Source organism: Mya arenaria, chromosome 6 (assembly GCF_026914265.1).
Source record: "Mya arenaria isolate MELC-2E11 chromosome 6, ASM2691426v1".
In the NCBI taxonomy this organism is placed as follows: domain Eukaryota; kingdom Metazoa; phylum Mollusca; class Bivalvia; order Myida; family Myidae; genus Mya; species Mya arenaria.
This window is the reverse complement of record NC_069127.1, coordinates 49,761,180-49,774,557: the sequence shown is the minus strand read 5'-3', so window position 1 is coordinate 49,774,557 and position 13,378 is coordinate 49,761,180. Positions and strand designations below refer to the sequence as shown.

Here is a 13,378-nt window from a genome sequence, read left to right as displayed (position 1 = left end):
TAATAGCTTCGTGGATCATATATGCTCATATAAGTTTGCATTCTTGGTGAAAATTCTATCCGTTGATAAATGTTTTGAAAACCGGTATCAAAATTAAACACTATGCAGGGGAATACAGTTATCTTAAAATACGACAGGGGAGTTCACTGCGGTGAGGTAAACTCATCAGAGTGTAAAATGTAATGGTGTACTGTATCCGTTAATCATAATCTGATTGCTATTTTTACATCGGTACAAAATTTCAGAAAAACAGGTCAACCCGGAAATAAAAATGTGCAGTGACGATTTTCTACAAAAACGTAGTAAACAAGCATAAAATAATGACATTTTACGCTTTAATTGCGTTATCTGCACAGGAGAATGGAACATGAATCATTCCAGCTCAATGCTAGCAAAGCAAAACTTGTGCAAGATAATTTAAAATGGATTGAATATTTGTTTGGAGTTGGTGTTATTCTAAAATTAAAAAATGACAATGGTGACCCAGATTTATATCAATGTTCATTCACCACAGATCTGCAAGATGCACAGGAAGTTTTGGTCAAGGCTAAAGTAAGATTTTCTATTCTGATCAATTTGAGGTTTAACATGTTGGTAGAATCAATAAGCGGTTATTGTAGTGTGTGTTGGCTCTGCGAGCTCAGTTGGTCCATGCAAGTTTTCCAGCAGTCATATCTAGCACCATACCGCACACTGTGAAATGTTATGTAAAAAGTTTTATAGTCTCTTGTAATTCTATAATAGAATGGCCGCATATATATCGTGTTTTGTACATATTATATTTAACTGAATTGAATATATATGGATGAGACTTTAATAAATAAATATAAATATACTGGGTATACTAGGCACACATCTTCCCAGGTCACTGTTCTGATGTCAGATGTAAAAGTAAAAAGCATGTAGTTCGAATAATTGTATGTTGACGGATTTTATACAATTTTTAGATATGGCAAATCCATCACGTACAAATGGATTTGTACCAAAAGTGGGTAGTTATTTCAATTGAGATTTAGGGTTTAAGCATATCGCGTCAATAAAATATCATAAAAAACAACAAATGTTACCAGATAACGTTATTTTATATTAGTTCCATACAAAAAATTAAATATCCAACAAATTATTATGAGTTTGATGTGTTTGTTTCATTTTATACTGTCAAAACATAACGATATATACATGAAGGGCACCTGCAAGGCTGTGGTTCACAGTTTTACAACAATCGGAACACTTCGGCCATGGCTGTGTTGTTACGATTGTACTTCAGAGGGCTTTCTCGAAGCTTGCCAGAGATGGTTGAGTTGTTACGCTAGGCATAATTGTTGTATGTGTCAGTCAAGTTTTGTTTTATTGTAAAGGTAAATCATGTGTTTTAATGGATTTAATGCTTGTTTTGTGCAAAATATCTTTGCACTTACATTGTAAAATATGAAAATAAACCTTAATTATCTATTTCAAACATAAAGTACTTCTTGAAAAACAATTTCAATATTTAAAAAAACAAAAACCTGTTTCGCACAAACTCATTCAGATGTTAGGGGACGAGTGTAGTAAACATGTGTGGTAAGAACCAGTCACTCTATTAGTTCTGTTGGTTAGAGCACAATGCTAGTGTTCTGAGGGCGTGGGTTCCAGCCAAACAACAGGAGCACTTTTTTCCCAGGTTTACTCAGTCTGTATTATTGCTCAATTTGTTTAGTTCGTCATCACATTCATGACAATCATCAATATTTTGTAAAAATGTCTGTCTTACCAGGGGGATTTTGATTGCCCTGACTTTTGATGGACAGACATCTGACCAGACCTCACTGTTATAGATAGAATTAGAATTTCATTTTTGGAGCGAAATAAAGCCAGAAAATAGTGCCAATTTTCAGTTGTTTTTTTTCTGACTTATGCTATTAAGATATATATTTATTTCCCAAATGTGAAAATAAATTATGAATGACATTATGTATTTCCAATTTAATGTTTTATAATTTTTGAAAAAAATGGACTCCCAAATGGTTTTTGTATAAAAGGGTTGGTTTAATCTAAAAGAAACAAACTTTATCACATTTTTTATTGTTTCTATTTTATAAAGAATTTTTGTTCATTTCTAGGCAAAATTTCCCAAATTTTTAACAAAATGATGTATTGTTCCCAATCAAAAAGCCCTGGTCCCATTCCCATCATGGAAAAATACTGATTATATGTTGAGGGAAATCTAGTATATAAATACATATACACTTACATGTAAACTTAAGAACACTTTTAAAAATAAAAAATCTATTAATTTGTACTTACATTAAGGATTGCCACAATGAAATAAAGGTCAACAATTGTACAAACTTCTCAGTTCTATGTCCATCACTTTATGAATGCATAATAGGCCAAAAGGAAATGGTTTGGTTAGGGTTACATCCTTTTCAAAAATAGGTAGGGTAGGTAGGCTTTATTATTTATTTTATATTAGGCTTTATCATTGGACAAAAGTGTTAAAGTAATATTTTACATAAAGCGTTCAAGGTTTTAAACTACAGACTGATATATACACACTTAAAAAACCTTTCTCGTAGGTAGGATCGGGTAACCAAATGAATTTTTTTAGGCCTTAGCATAAACAGCTTGTTCATTATATTATTGAATAGCACTAATTGAATTTTCAGGTTTTTTTTGCTTTTATTATTTGTTCAACTTTTTTTCAGAAATACTTTGGCGTTCTTCTAGATGAGCTGCCCGGTCTTGTGACGATTACGGACAACTTTGATCCAGAAATTGTTTCGACTGTCTTAAACCATAAAGCGGACATTGAATTTAATCTTGGTTGTATTGTGTTCACTGGTGAAAGCAATGACTTTTTAGTTATAAAGGGGGATAACTGTGATGTTAAAGTTGTTGATCAACTTCTTGACTTGTTGGAGCAATGGCATTCTGATGGAAAAGATGTAGATACATTTCCAGTGCAGGACACTATTAGACAAAGTATTGCAGAAGTAAGTCCAGAAAAAGCTGATTCTGTTTTATTCTTTAAACATCCAAAATCCTTTAAAGCCTGTTCAAACTCAGGAAAACAAAATGGTAAAACATCTGATTCACAATTCCAAGCTCGTGGTAGTCAACAATCTTCTAGTCAACATCAGTCATTTGAAAAGCTGTCCATCAAAGATGCACATTCTGTTCTGTATAAAGCTGATTCTTTCTCTGAAGACGAAGATGCCTTGAGAGACATAAGAAGCTCAGTTGATTATCAAGTTAATTTAGAGTTTGCGTTCAAACTTGGTTATAATGAGAAGGACCTTATCCATGCTTTGAGAGTTCTTGGTCAAAATGCCAGTCAAAATGAGCTTTTGGCAGAGCTAATTAAGAGCAGTCAAAGCACTGAAGGTACTGAAAGACCAGGGTCAAGAGAGGAAATTGATTTCGAAGGAGAGAAATGGCAGGAAGAGGGAGATAACCAGCTGTCTCAGTTGCACGTGGATGACGCAGATACAGGTCCATTTAGACACATCATTATGGATGGAAGTAATGTTGCTATGAGGTATATTTACTTATATTTAAGCATGTTCAAATTCAAATTTATATATGATAAATCTACTAATGTTACATTAATTGTGATAATTGTAATGTTACATTTAAAGAAATTTTAGATTACGAAGTCAAGATTCATTGTACAAGTATGAATATTAAAGATGTTTTTAGGTAGATTTATAAGTACTTTTCTCTCTAAAATTTAATTCAGGGCTTAAGTTTGAGTTGTTTAACAAATTTAGTAATTTGTGTGTTTTATTCATTTAAAAATGGAAAAAAAAAAAGTTTAAAAAAATCTTGTAAAACATAATGGTCAATTTTCCATGCATAATAATATGGAGAGGGACAAATTGATCATGTAAGAGTGTGTTGGGTTGTGAATACATCATCACGTGGTTATGTACATTGTTTAATTCCATTTATCTCAAACTAACTCATTATTGCAGCCATGGCAGCAAGGAGGTGTTCTCTTGCCGGGGCATACAGCTGGCTGTTGACTGGTTCAGGGAGCGGGGACACACTGCAATCACAGTGTTTGTGCCACAATGGAGAAAGGAGACATCTCGATCAGATGCCAGAATTAGAGGTACATAATTTATATTGCATGGAAAGGTAGTGTTTATTTTGGTATCCAGTCACCTGTGTTTAAATAGGGGCTTTGCTGCTTTCTTATGTCACATGTTACATGTAGGGTTTAAAACAGGTGTTTGAATTTCATAGGAAAGAGTAAAAACAGTATGCCATTTCTATGATTGAGTCCTATCTACCCTTGAAGTAGTAAAAAACACAAAATAAACAACAGTGGGGACTTACTTGACATTAATTGTGTACATGTACATGAACAGGTGACATTTTTGATAAAAAAACAAACCTATACATGTGAAATGATTTTGAATTGTTATTCCAAATTTTGGAAAAAAAAAAAACTTTGGCATTGGAAAAATATACATCGGCTATGAAAATCGCTGGTTTTGTTTTTGCTATATTGTTGATACATGTACATTAGATTAAAGACATTAAAGTGAAGTAATATAACCAATAAACTTTGATTCAGATCAGCAAATTCTCATGGAATTAGAAAAGGAGGGAATTGTTGTATTCACCCCCTCCCGTAGAATTGGAGGCAAGAGAGTGGTGTGCTACGATGATCGCTACATTCTTAAACTTGCGGTCGAGACCGATGGGATTGTTGTGTCCAATGACAACTATCGTGACCTGATGTCAGAGAATGAAAAGTTCAAAAAAGTTGTGGAGGAAAGACTTCTGATGTATTCATTTGTGAATGACAGGTATGCATTGAGAAAATTGAGAAGTTTTAATACAGTTTAAAGCTTATATAAAACTACATTAATGAAAACTGTTAACAGTTTCCTGATGAATTAGATTGGATTAAACCTTCAAACCCCCCACTCCCCGACCCTGTCCCCCTAGATATAGCGTTGAATCACAAACAAAGATAAATTCGCATGTCATGATGTGAATACATAAAAGGATACATGTACATGGGTATACATGTACTCAAAAAACATTTTCACATCGTTTTCAATATGCTGGTAACATCTTTCTCTAAATATACCTACGATTACTTTGTAGTTTCTTTTGCCTTCTATTGTTAGGTTTACTTTTGCACCTTTTCCTTGCAAACCATCATTCCCTTTTAATTGGTATGTGTTTTCAGATTTATGCCCCCTGATGATCCCCTTGGAAGAAATGGACCCACCCTAGACAACTTCCTGTTACGAGCCCCTGCTAGTCCAGAACCCCTGCCCCCTCTCTGCCCCTACGGCAGCAAGAAATGTACATACGGCAACAAGTGCAAATATTATCATCCGGAGCGACGCACCCAACCACATAAACTTATTTCAGAAAAGCTTGCTGAGCAAGCTAAACTACGCATGCATGATCTGCATAAGAAGGAGGCACTGTCTCAACAATCATCAGGTAGGGTGGAGGTTTTATATCCATGGTTATTCAACATTTTAATCAGAATTGTTTGATCGGGAGAAAGACTCTCTTCATGTTTGCAACTTTTGGGTATTTTTGGGGGGGTTTTATTGATTAATTTTTTTTCTTTAAGAGTATGGTGAACTCTGGATATAGCGACTTCCAGTATTAGGAAACCCCCGATAGAACAAACATAATGTTAAATTCGGAGTTTACTGTAATACTCAGTCTCTTCATACAGTGATACGAAATACTTATTGACATGAATGTGGATGTATTTTAGTGAAAATAAGGCATATCTAGTCAGGGCTGTTCCAGTAAAACATATAACCCACAGGGGTTGGCAATTTTTTTCATAGGAAAAAGTTTATGGGTGGATGTCTTTTTTCCTAACTTGGATACCAAGAGGGTAAAGTTGCCTCAGCAGGGGGAAGGTATCCTTTAGAAGTGCCTTCCACCCGATGGGTTATACATGTTATTTAAATCAAAAGCCCTCACCTCAACTACAGGTCAGCTTCTGTAGAGTATTTGTTTTACAGACAAGATTAACCCAACAAATCCATAACCTCATTTATGTGATTTTGCTATCATTTCAGATCATAAAAAGCTCTCTGCAAAAATGTCACTCCATCGAACCCGATCATCAACACCTGAAGAAAATCCACCATCTAAATCCTCACTTTCATTCACATTTGGAGAGCCTTTAAAGAAGTCTACCAAATCAGATGAAAAATTTCTCGAATACAATCAAAAGCTTACTGAAAGTCGATTAAAAATGGAGCAAGAAAGGCTATCAAATGAAAAAGGCTCAAATTTGCCATCGCCAAGAACGCCTGAGAAAAGAGACCAACGAAGTCTTGGGTCTACTGAAAACTTGGATCGATCTAGTCCAAGGTTTATAGAACCACGATTGCATGGTATGGTTTCACCACGCGAGTCCTCACCGGTAAATCTGGCAATTCCAAGTCAGTACGATATATCGACAGAAAGCGGGAATCAAAAGTTTCTCAGTGGTCATTTGTTGCTTGCGAAAAAACTGTCAGATGAAGCAAATGAGAATGATAAAATGAAAAAGAAGGGTAAAACGAGAATTGAGGATGGGACCAATGTTATGTCTCCACTAGTTTACAGTCCAACAAAACCCATGGGAGAAAATATTTCAGAAAGACAGTCATCAATAGAGAAAAAAAAATTGTCGCGTCAGTATTCCCTTCAGACTGCAGTGGATCCCAGAATTGCACAGCGACATACTAGTCTGCATCAGCAACTGTCTTATGATCCAAGAAGGCTTGAAGCTGGCATGCAACAGTCTGAATTCCATGGATATCCATATCCACACCAAGAGTTTCAGTATTCGAACGTTGGTACGGGCATGAATAATTTCGGAGCCATAGAGAGACCAAAGCAGAAGCTATCCAGAGATACTTTTTATGGTCATACACCTCTTGCTAAAATGCAGAGTGCCCCTGATCCCTACCTGAGGTCACACCAATCAGTCAAACCAACCCCAAGAATGATGAGGCAAAATAGCTCCTCTGATACACAGCTAAACAAAATCCTAAGTACCCACAAACATGATAATCCCATTGCTGAAAGTTTCGTTCCGCGGGGACCCAATGATATTTCCACAATGGTTATGCAGGGCACCACAGGGTCTGTAAAGTTTCAGATAGGTGGTGGGCCTCAATTTCCCCAGGTCCCTCCTGGGCCATACCATAGTCCCATGCTTTCTCCTGCCCAAGGGCATGATTACAGATTTCAGCCACCATTTTCACCAGAATTTCATCACCAAGGTCCACCGTACTATCCACATACAACATTACAAGTTCAGACTTCACACCCACAAAATCCTCCACAATCTCAGTCTGGTTTTCATTCTCCACAGCAAACTCATTATGTAAACCAGTCCAGTTTTTGGGATTCTGGTTCCCAGCCCAACATTGCAGGCTACCATTCCACACAGCAACAAATCAGTCCGGGAACTGTCTGGCCTCAAACTAGTTCCCATTCCTCACCACAATTAAATGTAATGGCTGCGCCAAACCAGTCTAGTATTGGTACCCCATATCCAATAGATGCCCCTATTTTACGAAATGATTACAGGTTTAAGCTTTATTGTGACCTCTGTCGCTTGTTCCCTGAAGAAAAAGTGCGAGCTGCAATGAATCAGCACCCTGAGGCAAACACTGCTAATGATGTTTGCGCTTATTTAATTGGTGCCAAATGAAAATCGGAAGATAGTTGTGCTGGCGCGAAACTGTGGTCTGTTTTGGCTGGTCCATAAATGAAATAGAGTGTTGAATAAACAATTACAAGGACATATTGAAAACCTGGATTGTTTTTTGACAGTAGACATTGTTTCACTTGATCACTATGAGCAAGATTAATAGATTTTTGTAATCTTTGATTTTTTTTCAATCATTGTAGTTTTCTGTAACATCATGTCACTATAAACTTATATTACATTTGCAACGCTGTATACAAAGGGTAAATAACTATGTATGTCATGTTATTGCTGTTTTTCATAGACAAAATGTTGAGGAATTGTCTTTGCGTTGTGGTTGTTGGTGGTTGCCTCATTGTTTGATAATGTTAAGTCTGGAACTGTTCAAAATATTGAAATGAAACCCAATAAGTATGTTGCAAGAGACAAAAATGCACATGAATTGTAAGGACCATAACTCTGATATTAAATATTGTTGTTTTATGACACAGCGTTTGAGTTTGCTGCGCCGCACTCCTGCTAATGTTTGAATTGCTTTATTTATGGTTACAGTGTTGCAGCATTCATGCACATCGACTCTTTCTGTAAAAAAATAAGACTAGATTTGTTCAGTAGCATTATACCATAAACTCTTTTTGTAAAAAGTTTAGAATAGATTTTCCAGGAGCTTTATATCGTAAACTCATTTTGTAGAAAGAATAGACTAGATTTGTCTGGGAGCTTTATTCAGAGACAATTAACCTATTTTAACTGGAGAATAAAAAAAAAGTTAAATGAATTAAAAAAAAATGTATTGATTATACATGTTTACAAAAAGCATACTTTTAAAATATATGTTTGGTGATGGCTTTATATTTTATGAAACTACATTGTATGTGGATTTTGCATTGTTATCCAATTGTCACTCTGCACAATGCTATTTTAAAACTTGTTTGTTTAAACTGTAAGAAGTTACTTCAACCGTGACCACCTAAAAACACCTTATGGAACACGATAAAATATCTTACATTTTTTCATACAAATCAGTTTTCAGTCTGTTATGAATCCAGCTTTTGTGTCAGCATTATTTCGGATCAACGATGCTCAAATATAATTTCAGTTCAACTCTGTGTTCGTATACTGTATAATTTAAAGTTGCACAGTTTTTGACATATTTGTATTTTTTAACTGTTTGTAAAACATCAGACTTTTTGCATAGTAGACGCATTAGAATTCTCAATTGCAAAGTAAGGTTATAATATCATTTATCCTCCATTCCTTATAAAGATTCATGATCATTTGTTCAATTACCTGTGATGTCGTCAGTGAAAATGTCCCCTGTGGAGGAAAAAGTGACCTTTTAATTTTTGCTGTACATGTAATGGACCAGAATAAATGATGTCATTAATAGTTATTTTTCATATTTTTTAAAAGAATCTTTTATTAAAATTGTACACATTATTTTTAAGATTTTTTTGTAATACCATCTCTTTGTAAAACTTTGTTTTTGTTATTAACGCTGCACTCTCACAGATTGACCATTTTGACAACTTCTTTTTATTTTTTTGTCTTGAAATGAACCAATTATTTTTGCGTAAATATCTGGAACCAGTGATATGATACTGGTGACTAAATATCGGATTGAAGCTTTTAACATTAACGTTCGAAAATAGAAGTTTTATGGAGAAAAATGAGTTTTTCAGCATAAAAAATCGAATTTTGAACGTAAATATGAAAAACTGCGATCTGAGCTTTAATGTGGAAACCTTTACAGTTCTCATATTTACTAACGACCTCACATGCATATACAAATTAATAATTGTTCTTTTACATTCTGAATGCTTCAATGTAACTTGCTCATTAAGGACGTCTTGTACTACCGGTAGATTTACAAATCCAGCCTAACCAATATTGCGCACATTTACGACATGTACAAACGCTACAATTGTATTGGATCTTATTTTATCATGTTTCTTGTTTGCATGGTTCAAGTATCTTGTTTCTATGGCAACAGTATTGTTGTTTTTCTCCATCACTAGTGAAGTGATAGTATAGTTTGTACCTCAATTATTTTGAGGCTTTAAGTTTAACTAACAACTCAAACACAACTACATGTAACTAACTATATGAACATTACATTGTCTGAAAATGTTGTTTCGTACATTCTGGCCTGTGTGTTTTTCGAACGAAAACATCATTGTGTTCTAGTAAGCTTGATGTTGGCCACGTTGTTATTGTAATTGTAGCGGGGACTCCTGTATACAACAATTGCTATGCGTGTGGTAAAATTTATCTAGCCAGCTGAATGTTGGTCACTCTGCATACAGTATGTATGGTTCCCTTGTTGTAAACTGTAGTAGCTAAGAAGTGATATGTGAGGGTGAAACAATCCCCTCCCCTCTCCCACCCTCAAACCCCCCTCCCCCTTCCCCTGTTTGAAAGAAACTTCCAATTTAACCCAAATCCTGCATAACAAATAACATTAAATGACTTTGAGAGTCTCCATATTGAAAAGTTAAAATTTTGAGTCGAGACCTGGGTACTCCTTTAAAATCCCTACCCCCAAATGAAAAAAGTTGATTACACACCCAGATTAGTATTGTCCTATTTATGATTAAAAATATTCCTTCAATACGAAATTTAGCAATTTTGTTTTCTGAAATGAAGAATTAAACTTGGTTATAATCTCTGCTCTTAATCAGTTACAATAAATAATCTATTTTAGCAATTATGTTTTCTGAAATGAACAATAAACTAGGCGATAATCTCTGCACTTAATAAGTTATAATAATTAATGTATTTTAGAAATTATGTTTTCTAAAATTACCAATAAACTAGGCTATAATATCTGCAATTAATCCCTTATATTAAACAATGTATTTTTGGAAAGGTTGTTTAATATGTAATAAATGGTATCTCTTTTCATCTCAGAGTGATTGTTTAAATTTTGTTTCCATGACAATTAAAATACTGAAAAATTGTTGTACAGTACAAATTGTTGATTCTAGAAATTCCACATGCTGGAAGACGCAAAGTTCAAATTGTTTTCAATCTGCTTTTTAATTGTTTTGTAGCTCTAAATAAACATTGTGAATTCATTTTAATATTATACAGATTATTATGTCATTTGCTTTAGTTTGGTAATTTCTCAATGTTTTCATCTTTTACTGATGTTCGCATAATTATTGTCTTTGCTAGACATTTCCATTATGATAAAAAAAAAACATTTTTCGACCATAGAGCCATAGTAAACCTACTGTGGTTCAATGTACCTCTCCGCCATAGAGCAGTTACATGTGTGTTAGTCTACAAGTTGATGTTAATGTGATATACATTTGCAACATGATAAGAAATATCAAACTGTTTGTGCAGATAACAGGCTACTAATTGATAAACATTTGTATTATTATAAGAAACAGCAAGCTGTTCGCGCAAATATCAGGCTACTAAATGATATACATTTGCATTATTGTAAGAAATAGCAAACTGTTTGTGCAGATATCAGGCTATACTAATTATTAATATACATTTGTATTATTATAAGAAATAACAAACTGTTTGCACAAAATATCAGGCTACATATAAAATATATTGCTCAAGGACCAGCATTACATGCAACTACACTCATTCTCTTTCATTCTGATCATTGTTAAAACGTTTAAGGCCTAAAATACTGTGAACAACACCTGTATAACTTCACATTTTTGGTACTGAAAGAAAATCTTTAAGTAACATAAAATGTACCCTGACTTATTTTCGAAATGACTACCAGGTTAAAGATATATATTGATTGTAAACTGCTATATTCTTGAAGGATTAAAGATTTAGATGTAAACTTGACACATAACAAGGTTTTCAGCACAAGTCAGGTTATAAGAATGAGGATGTCGTTTGGCGGGCAGGCAGGGGTGGAGCTTTGGTTTCCTTCAAAAGCTTCAGTTACGATTGATGGATAGTGATGAAACTTGGTGTGTAGGCAGCCTGGGGATTGCTTTTGAGGGGGTCGGGTCAAGGTTATGAAACTTAGTATGAATGTTGCAGTGAAACTAATCACATAAGATAGAGTCATTTTCAGTTATGTCTCTTTTTCATCAAAGTAAAGGGAAAAGGTTTCTACTCTTTTCTAACTCGTACATGTAATTAATTTTTTGTAATTTCTTCATGAAGCGCTTCTAGTTATAATGTTATATTACAACTCAAATCGCAATGGATGTTCATACTTGTATGCATTTTTGCATTTTGGCAGTTAGATGAGAAAAGAAAAATGATGTTTATTTATCCTATCTAATTGGGCGGTTAATTTGGTTAATTTATGAATGTCACTTTATAATTGGTGCTGTTTATATCTTCATTTATACAAGCATCTGCAATTAATCACTGTTAAATTATGATTACAATGATGTTAAACGAAACAATAAATTATCTTGTAAAAAATTATGAATGTTTTTTCTATGTATATCTGTTGTTAATTGTGATTTATTGAATAAAATGTTGTCTCAAATTTCAATCAGAATATTGCCTTATTAGGTAAAATGTCCTTAGGAAAGAAGTGATGCTAATAGATTCAAACATATTCAAATAGTTATAATGGTTCAATTTGAAACGTTTTCCGAATCTGATTTTGCAAATTATTTCTACCTTGCATTTATAGCGTAAAGGAAAAAGTATTGTCGCGGCCCTGGTTTCATTGTCGTCATAAGTCAAGGTACTTTTATGACCCTTATGTTTTCATCGTCGTCGTCGTCAGTCGAGTTATCAAGAAGTGGGGGTTTATTGCTTTGCACATGTCGGTCGGTCAGTCGGTCGGTAGACCAAACCTTTCCGAATGATAACTCGATAATTCCTGGACCTATTGTCATCAAACTAGGTTAGGTCTGACCAGTAGATGACCCCTATAGATGAAAGGGATCACAGTGTCCTTTAATGCAAAAATGTTGTCAAAGCTTGTCTAAGTGATAAGTCAACAATACCTAGACCTATGGTCATCCAACTTGACATGGCGGCTGGGCCTGACCAGTAGATGACCCCTATTGATCAAAGGGGTCAAAGGTCAAGATCAGTGACATTGAACACAAAAAGCTTGTCTATGTGATAAAGCCTCGACAATGCCTGCACCCATGCCCCTCAAACTTGACATTTAGATTGGGAGGTGACCAGTAGATGACCCCTATTGATTTTGAGGTCAAAGGTCAAGGTCACAACTCATTGGTCAGTAAAATTTATGTCATATTTACTTATTCCAAGCTATTAAGAGGATACATGATTATCTGAAAATATCAGTCATCGCCTGAACATGATTAAAAACCGCCTATCCATCCAATGTCAATGACAAATCAGCTGTCATTTCGGTCCATGCATATTTTATTCATTTGTCCAAATATTCCTGATAACATGGCACTCAGGGGGCACAATGATTGACAAACACCTCTTGTTGTCATGTTCCTGTTGTCATTGTCGTCGTCAGTCGAGGTACTGTTATGGTCGTCGTCGTCGTCAGTCGAGGTACTGTTATGGTCGTCGTCGTCAGTCGAGGTACTGCGAGGTACTGTTATGGTCGTCGTCAGTCGAGGTACTGTTATGGTCGTCGTCAGTCGAAGTACTATAATGGTCGTTGTCATTATTGACCAGTCGAGGTACTGTTATGGTCGTTGTCGTCGTCAGTCGAGGTACTGTTATGGTCGTCGTCGTCGTCAGTCTAGGTACTGTTATGGTCGACGTCGT

The 13,378-nt window shown here is 34.9% G+C and overlaps 1 protein-coding gene across 1 annotated transcript; it reads left to right on the top strand.

Moving 5' to 3' along the window:
* The first annotated feature begins 261 nt into the window (after positions 1-261).
* On the top strand, positions 262-12,158 carry LOC128238445 (uncharacterized). Its single transcript, XM_052954367.1, has 6 exons — positions 262-552; positions 2,688-3,520; positions 3,957-4,096; positions 4,565-4,799; positions 5,189-5,451; positions 6,051-12,158. Exons 1-6 carry the CDS (start codon positions 361-363, stop codon positions 7,679-7,681), a joined length of 3,294 nt encoding a protein of 1,097 aa, XP_052810327.1. The 5' UTR covers positions 262-360; the 3' UTR covers positions 7,682-12,158.
* The last annotated feature ends 1,220 nt before the right edge of the window (positions 12,159-13,378 follow it).